Consider the following 8,407-nt stretch of genomic DNA (forward strand, 5'->3'; position numbering starts at 1 on the left):
TCACGTCTACTTACTCTCTTGTACTCTACAAAATGTTTAGAGCAGTGCTCTGCACACAGCAAGTGCTCAATAAACACCATTAATTGACTGACAGTAGAGGAACTATCTTGGACCCCATTCGGGAAGTAGTGGGAAAAGAGAACATAGAAAACTCACAACAGTATTGTCAGGAACAAATCCCCGGTTGCAGGGAGGCTCAGAGATGTAGCCTAATGCTGCAGACTAATGATCTGTTTGGCAAAAACATATTAATCATTCAATGGTATTTATTGAACGCTTACTGTGTGTAGAGCATTGTACTAAGCACTGTTCCCCCTAGAACAGAGGGGCATTTAATTTTTTACTGGGAACTGCAGGAATCACCAGGGGGTAGAAACTTGCAGAGAAGACAGGCTCAAAGTAGGGAAGAACGTCAAATTCAGCTGCAGTGGATAATGCACTCTCAGAACTCAAGGATTGATTGTCTATTTCTAAACCAAACATACATATGATGGTGTTGTTTATTTTCATGGGCTTTGTTCCTTTGTAGGCTTATATGCTTCAGTCATTTGAGTTTAGCCTGGGGGGAATACTGGTCTTTTCTTCTCCTTTAAACTGATGTCTCTGACGTGGCTATACTCTGCCTTGCACGTTTAATAAACACTATTACTCTAACTTCTTCTATTAGGGGCCGCATCTTCTGTTTTGCTTCTACCCGACAGCACCTCATCCAGGGCTCAGTGAACACTAAAGTGATAGGGTCTTCCACACAGGCCTTGTAGGATTGGAAGCCTGGGAGGAGAAATCCATGATGGTGCTTGTGGTTGGTGCTACACCACTCACTCTCCCACCTTTTTATGTTAATAGCATTTGTTAAGCACTTACTTATGTGCCAGACACTGTACTAAGCGCTGGGGAAGGTACAAGCTAATCAGCATGAACACAGTCCATGTCTTACATGGGACTCACAGCCTTAATCCCCATTTTTCAGATGAGGGAACTGAGGCCCAGAGAAGTGAAGTGGCTTGCCCAAGGTCACACAGCAGACAAGTGGGGGAACCGGGATTAGAACCCAGGTGCTTTTGACACCCTGGCCCATGCTCTATCCACTAGGCCACACTGCTTCTCCCTTGCCCCTGATTGCCATGTTCCCTCTGGGGCAGATGAATGCAACAAGTGCATAATCGGGCAGGGATGAAGCACATGGTGAAGACTGCCCTGCTTTTTCATGCCCCATACTTCAGGAAGCCACCAAATAACTTTATCGTCAACAGCACCTAGCGTTTGGGAAAGATACACTAAGGCAATGTTGCTGCATATTTGGGCTTTGAGAGACGAAATAACCGTCTCAGTTTCTGCAGTTGCAAAACGGAGATTCAATACCTGTTTTCCCTCCTACTTAGACTGTGAGCCCACTTGACTAACTTGTATCTACCTTAGTGCTTACAACAAGTGCTTGACACATGGTACAAACACCATTAAAAAAAAATAGCATCTCTTTGGCCATGGAGGCCAGATGCAGTTTGACTAGATTTTCATCACTGATTCAGACACATTCCTATCACTCTCCTGTTCAGGGGGGCAAAACGGGTAGCAGTGAAGGGGCTGAAGGTAGCCCCGGACAGACTTCTCGCCCCACCCCCTCTCGGAGTGCTAAGAGTTCCAAAACTCTTTCTCCACTCTTCGCCCTTCCACCCCCTCGCCACCCCACCCCTGGGACACAACAAACTAGCTGCTGTCAGTTTCTAAATCACTATCGGAGGGGTTCTAATCCAGCCCAGACCCTGCATCCTTCTGCTCTGGAAATGAGTCAGCAGCCTGCGCCCTGTGTGCCATGGTTCCTCCTGGGGTCACCCAGAGTGCCCAAAGAAGCTAGAGTGGTAAGCAAACTATCCATGACGACTGGCCCCTTCTATGTAGCCTTTTCCTAGGATACCTCAGGGGCAAAGGGGTTCAGGGGATTGAGAGGATGGGAAGCAGGAGAGGTGCCCCAGCCAAACCAGTCACCAAATAGAAAGGAGCTTTGTTCCGCCCATCGGCTGGCTTGGGTGGGAGGGAGGGTGAACTGAAAACAGGAAAGGGGCTTGGTATTGGAGGGAAGTGAGATAACTAAACTAGGCTGAGCCATTTTCAGAGACTAGACAGGTGCTAGGGATGTTTCTCAGGCGGCCTTTGAAGGTAGCTTGGCCGGGTCGCAAACTGCAAGAGACTGAAAAGATAACTAGACTGGAGAGTAGAAGGGGTTCCTGAACACCTCAGAAAAGACCCTGGGCCCACCTTGCCCAAGGAAGGACCCCTCCCATCGGCAAACTTCCAAGACCCCGGGAAGACCCAGCTGACCCAGCGGCAGGCAGAAAGCAGGGTTAAGGTTAGTGCCGAGAAGGCGTGTGGGCTGAGGGGAGAATTTCACTTATTGAGAGCTAAGCATCATGCCTGCTGCAAGCAAAATAAACAGCAGGCGGTAGGGGATTTCTCTGTGAGCTGTCACCTCCCCCTCACCAACTTCTAAACTAATTGGGCAAGAACGCTTTCTATTTCCTGTTTATTCAAATAGGGGAACTGAACTAAGAGCTCATCTGTTTTAAAACCTTCAAGACAGTAAATCGGGGGAAGCACAGCCCCCCGTCTCCCTGCCCCCAGCCTTCCTCCACCCGGACATGTGGCAGAGCCAGGAAGGGTTCCAGGAAGGCCCAGGTCAGTGCCCTGAAGGTCTCTCATTGGGTCATGAATTCCCCAATCAAGATTTTGAATTCTGCATTGGTCTCAAAATGGGCATCTCCTGTTAGGGGAGTGTGACCCCCATGGGTCTTCTGCCTTTCTCTTTAGCTTTAATATGGGTGTTGGACGGTCCACCCCCCGACCTCTTTCTGGGAAGGGCACCTTTGCTTGCATTAACCACAAGGGGATGGGCAACCTGTGGTTTGAGTTGGAGGATGATGGGAGGGCTCTGTACTCTTCCTGTCAGACACTACAGGACATTACAGACATTGCAACATTTACGTACCTATCTGTAATTTGACTTTTATTAATGTCTGTCTCCTCCGCTAGACTGTAAGCTCGTTGTGGGTGTGGTGTGTGTCTGGTATATTGTCCTTTCCCAAGTGCTTAGTATAGTGCCCTGCACATAGTAAGCACTCAATAAATATGACTGACTGATTCATTGATCACAGCGGTTCTGGGTATGGGCCGAATCCCTCCTGTGTGTTAGAAATCCGGAGATGCCAGCTTTCTCAGAGCCGAGGGACTTACCCCATGGGCAATCAATCAATCGATGGCATTTATTGAGTACTTACTGTGTGCAGAGCACTGTTCTAACCACTTGGGAGAGTGTAGTGCAGAAGAATACTGCACACAAATAGTTTACAAACTAGATGGGGAGACAGACATGAAAATAAATCACAGATGGGTATGTATAGAAGTGCCATGGGGCTGGGGTAGAGGTGAATAGCAAAGTGACTATTCCAGGCCCTCCGGGTCAGCTTTCTCCCACTCTCATCCCAGGGGTTCTCAGAGTTCGGCTCCCAACTTCCTTCTCCAACCCTGTCTTTCTTAAAGGCCCTTATCCAATCCCTTGACCAAAGGTAGCCTGTGGCTTCTGGGGGGAGCTTCCTCACCATCGAGAACCTTGCCCGATCATCTGAGCAGGATACCTGGAGGTGGGGAGCCTGGAGAGGTCCGGGGGACCAGGAGTGAGTGGACACCGGGTCAGCAGAGGGTGACTTCACGGGTCCACAAGCGGACAAGTAGGGGAAGTGGACACCAGGGCGGGGTCTGGCTTGGGTGTGGTTTTAAGGTCCAGGTCGGGCTCAGCAAGCTGGGGTGGGCCCTCAAAATGCCCCTTTCAACTGTGTCTGTCCCCAAAGTGAGGGGACAGAGTCCCAGAGAAGGACTTCGTGGAGCTCTGACCTGTCTGGGCATGGGAGTACTCTAGCTTATCCATCAGTCTAGGGGTGGTCATAGAAGCAGAACTAGGGACAGGGCTTCAGAGGAGCTCAGACCCCACTCTTTATCCCCTGATCCTTCCTGATCCTGGAGAGTGCCTGGACTCACCCCATTCCTGGGAATCTGTCACCATCCTAATCAGTGGTATTTACTGAGCATTTATCAGGTGCAGATCACTTATCAGGTGCAGAGCATTGTACCTAGGTACTTGGGCGAGGACAATACAATAGACTTGGTAGACGGGATCCCTTCCCTCAAAGATCTGAGTCAGGGAGACAGACTTTAAAATCAATTCCTGGCAGTGGAAGCAGCACAGGAAGACTTCCCCCCACAGACTGGAAAGACACCCCCAAGCTGACCTGAACCCTGTTATTCCCAGAATCCCCCATGGATGGCAGACCGCCGGGGCCTCGATGATGCCAGAATTTGGGCCCGTATAGCACAGGGTAAACTACTTTCAGTGATGGGAAAGCCAACAAAGCTTCTGGGTGACCCCAGTCAGACTCTGGGTGCAGCGGGGTGTGGGTGGCTGCCCGATGTGGGGTTTGGCCTGGCAGAGGAGCGCCCAACCTGGAGCTTTTGTCTTGCAGGGAAATAGGGGAACTCCAGGCCCGAAGCCTCTGGTCTGTTCAGTCAGGGGTCCACCTCTGTCTCCCGGGCCCGCCCCAGCAGCTTGACGGCATGAGTGATGGGCATCCGGGAAGTTCCCCGGCCCTCTGTTCAGGCACGGAGGAGGATGGGGGTGCAACATCAGCTCCGTGGACTCTTGATCCCCAAGATGCAGGAGCAGAGGAAGAAGCTTCAGGTGAGACACAGCTAAGCCAGAGGGGTCTGCGCCACCAGAAAAGGGTGGGTGAGAGGGAGGCACTTAGTCTCTGGATTAATCCAGAATGCTCTCTCTCCAACTCGCCCTTCTCTTATCTCACACTAAGTGGCTTTTCAAAATTAGATTTAAAAAATCAACTGGTCCCAGGTTGCAAGTTGGCCAGAACTGTTCTTTAAGGGCTAAGCCCCTCTCAGTGCTGTGGAGCACACTATCACACATTTTTGAACCCCAACTCTAACTCCAATCCTAATTTTCCCTTTTGATGGCCAGTCCTGGGAGCAAGCTCCATTTCATTTCCCACTTGACGAATTTCTCCTAGTAACTCAGCCACTATAAGCGGCTGTTTTGCTGTTTGCGCATTGGGCTCTGGAGAACCAGGCTAAGCTGAGGGTCTAGCAGACTGGCCTCCCAGCTTTTCCAACCTTGGACTGAATAACAAAATGGAAATTCTGAGCCCGTTCCACAACTACCAGAAAACCTGGTTACCCAGAATTCTCAATGATCCTTCCCAGCTGTACAAAGGACCCAGGCCCTCCTAAGTCCCCACTTGAGCTAGAGGAGAGGCTGTCCACTCTCTTCCCTCCCACTGCCCCCACTCCCACCCTACCTTCTCAAAGCCATGCCCACCAACCTCTGCAGGAAGAGGGATAGTGGGAGAGTCGAGTAAGGGTTATGAAGGGAGTTAGGATAGAGTGAGGGAGAAAGGAGATAGTGACTATCTGAAACTTAGTCCTGCACTTGACACTGTACTTGCCATTAGTAAGCACTTAAATCAATCAATGATATTTACTGAGCACTTACTGTGTGCAAAGCACAGTTCTAAGCCCTAAATGCATAGCACCCGAATCAAAAGATCAAGGAGAGGAACAGAAGAGTGGAGTGGCCTCCACACCACCTGGCTTAGTGCTAAGAGACAAGACTGGGAGTCAAGAGACCTGGATTCTAATCCTGCCTCTGCCCCTTGCTCACTGTGTGATCCTGGGCAAGTGACTTCATTTCTCTGTGCCTCAGTTACGTCATCTGTAAATTGGGGATTCAAGAACTGTTCTCCTTCCCCCTTATACTGTGAGCCCCATGTGGGACAGTGACTGTCTGATCTGATTGCATCTTAGCTACACCAGCTCTTAGCCTTGTGATTAGAACACAGTAAATGTTTAGCAAATGCCACAATTACAGGAGAAGGTGAAAAAAAATCTCCTCTTCAAAGGGCAGGGAATGTGAAGAGGAAGCTGCAAGCAAGTCAGATGCAGGAGGTTGGCCTCTCCCACTCCAGGAGATGAACCCCAAATCCTCTCACCCAACCCCTACTTCCAGGTCTAGCAGAAACTACAGGATCTGGAATTCCTCTGGAGCTCAGCCACCTGAGGGAGTTATTTATTTGCAAATGTAAGAAAGGCTACACTCCCATGAACAAAACTGTGTTTGCAAAATCTATGTGGGGACAGGGAAGGAGGTATTTTCCCCCACCTTCTTCAAATGGAGGAAAGAGCCATGGATCCTCTTTCCCATAGACATCGGGTCTGTTCTGTTTCCCGAGACACCATCGCTAAATAAGAAAGATTAATATTGTCCTCCAGATCCCCCCCAGATCCCAAGCCCCAACTCATCCATGACAACGAAGGAGCTCCAGGAGTACTGGAAGAAAGAAAAGTGCTACAGAAAACCTGTCAAACTGCTCTTTGAGATTGCCTCCACCAGGATCGCAGAGAACAATGTCTCCAAATTTGTGGTAAAGGAAGGGATGGGTGGGACTACCCAGGGCCGGCTTCAGGTACAAATCAAGTGGGGCGATCACCTCAGGGCGCACTCTCTGGGGGTTATGGGGCATGACCTGGCAGAAGTTAACTATTTAAGAGAAGCAGTGTAGCTTACTGGATAGAGCAGAGGCTTGGAAGTCAGAAGGACCTGGGTTTTAATTCCAGCTCTGCCACAAGTCTGCAGTGTGACCTTGGGAAAGTCACTTCACTTCTCTGTGCCTCAGTTCCTCATCTGTAAAATGGGGATTGAGCCCCATATGGGACAGGGACTGTGTTCATACCGATTTGCTTGTATCCACCGCAGTGCTTCATACAGTGTCTGGCACATGGTAAATGCTTAACAAATACTACAATTATCACTAATCAATAATATTATTACCATTATTATTATTATTACTAAAAGTGGCCACTGGCCGATCAGATAGGGATGTTGAAGAGGACTGCAGTCAGGGTTCCCTCCAGAGATGCACCCTCTAGATGTAGGGATTTGGACGGACTCCACAGTGACACCACACAGATCGCTGGGTGTGCAGCCTGCATAATGTAATGATTTCACATGGGATGAGGGAGGACAGGATGGGAGATGTTAACTTGCCTCAGAAGCCGGCCTTGGGGTCTGGACCCTGAACGTGGTCTGGGCCCTGAATGTTTGCCCATGGCTTCATTCATTCATTCAATCGTATGTATTGAGCGCTCACTGTGTGGGGAGCACTGTACTAAGCACTTGGAAAGTACAATTCGGCAACAAATAGAGACAATCCCTCCCCCACAATGGGCTCACTGCAGCCAAGGTGGTGTCTCCCTTTGCCTTTCCACAGATGTACAAAATCGTCATCATCCAGACGGGGAGCTTCGATGGCAACAAAGCAGTAGTGGAACGTCGCTATTCAGACTTCGAGAGGCTGCACAAAAACCTCTTGAAGGATTTCAGCGAGGAAATGGAGGATATCGTCTTCCCCAAAAAGCACCTGACGGGGAACTTCACGGCGGAAATGATCAGTGAGAGGAAACTGGCTTTCAAGGACTATCTGCGGCTCCTGTATTCCATCCAGTACATCCGGAGGGCCCGGGCCTTCACGGATTTCTTAACCCGGGCAGAGCTGGAGGAGGCTTACGGCTGCCTGAGGGCGGGGCAGTACACCAAGGCCCTGGATATCTTCCTCCAAGTGGTGCCCCTGCAAGAGAAACTCACCCACCACCACCCGGTCCTCCTGGTCCCCTCCCTCTGTGCCATGCTGGTGTGCCACCGGGACCTAGAGTGTCCTCTGGAGGCCTACGGGGCCGGGGAGAGGGCTCTCCTGCTCCTTCAGGGGCGAGGCGGGCACAGGTATTACACGCCGCTGCTGGAGGCCATGATCCACCTGGCCTACCAGCTGGGGAAGGACTTTGTGTCTCTGCAGGAGAAGCTAGAAGAAAGTCAGCTCCGAAAGCTCCCAGCCAAGATGGTGACCTTGAAGGAGCTCACCGTACGAGAGTACTTGCACTAAAAGCAGCGGGATCCAGAGGGTAGGGGAGAGCGATCTCCTGGGAGTCAGGAGATCTGGGTTCTAATCCTCACCCCATCAGCTTCCTGCTGGGTCATTCTTGAGGGGATCCCTTACCTTCTCTGTTGGAAACAGCGTGGCCTGGGGGAAAAAGCATAGGCCTGGGAGCCAGATGATCTGAATCCTATTCCTGGCTCCAACATTTGTCTGTCGGAAAACCTTGCGCAAGTCGTTTAACTTAGCTGGGTCTCACTTACCTCGTCTGTAAAATGGGGTGTAAGACTGTGAGTCTCCATGTCGGAAATGGACTATGTCCAATCTGATTAGCTTTTTTATCTCCCCCAGGGTTTATTTTAGTGCCTAGTACACAGTATGCGCTTAACAAATACCAGAAAAAAATGTCACTTCAGTTCTCTAGG

The 8,407-nt window shown here is 50.2% G+C and overlaps 1 protein-coding gene across 1 annotated transcript; it reads left to right on the forward strand.

The window, feature by feature from the left end:
• Nucleotides 1-4,586: 4,586 nt before the first annotated feature.
• SNX20 (sorting nexin 20) lies at nucleotides 4,587-8,097 on the forward strand. Its single transcript, XM_038754726.1, has 3 exons — nucleotides 4,587-4,726; nucleotides 6,325-6,476; nucleotides 7,323-8,097. Exons 1-3 carry the CDS (start codon nucleotides 4,603-4,605, stop codon nucleotides 7,989-7,991), a joined length of 945 nt encoding a protein of 314 aa, XP_038610654.1. The 5' UTR covers nucleotides 4,587-4,602; the 3' UTR covers nucleotides 7,992-8,097.
• Nucleotides 8,098-8,407: the final 310 nt, after the last annotated feature.

This window comes from Tachyglossus aculeatus, chromosome 11, assembly GCF_015852505.1.
Source record: "Tachyglossus aculeatus isolate mTacAcu1 chromosome 11, mTacAcu1.pri, whole genome shotgun sequence".
Lineage (NCBI taxonomy): Eukaryota > Metazoa > Chordata > Mammalia > Monotremata > Tachyglossidae > Tachyglossus > Tachyglossus aculeatus.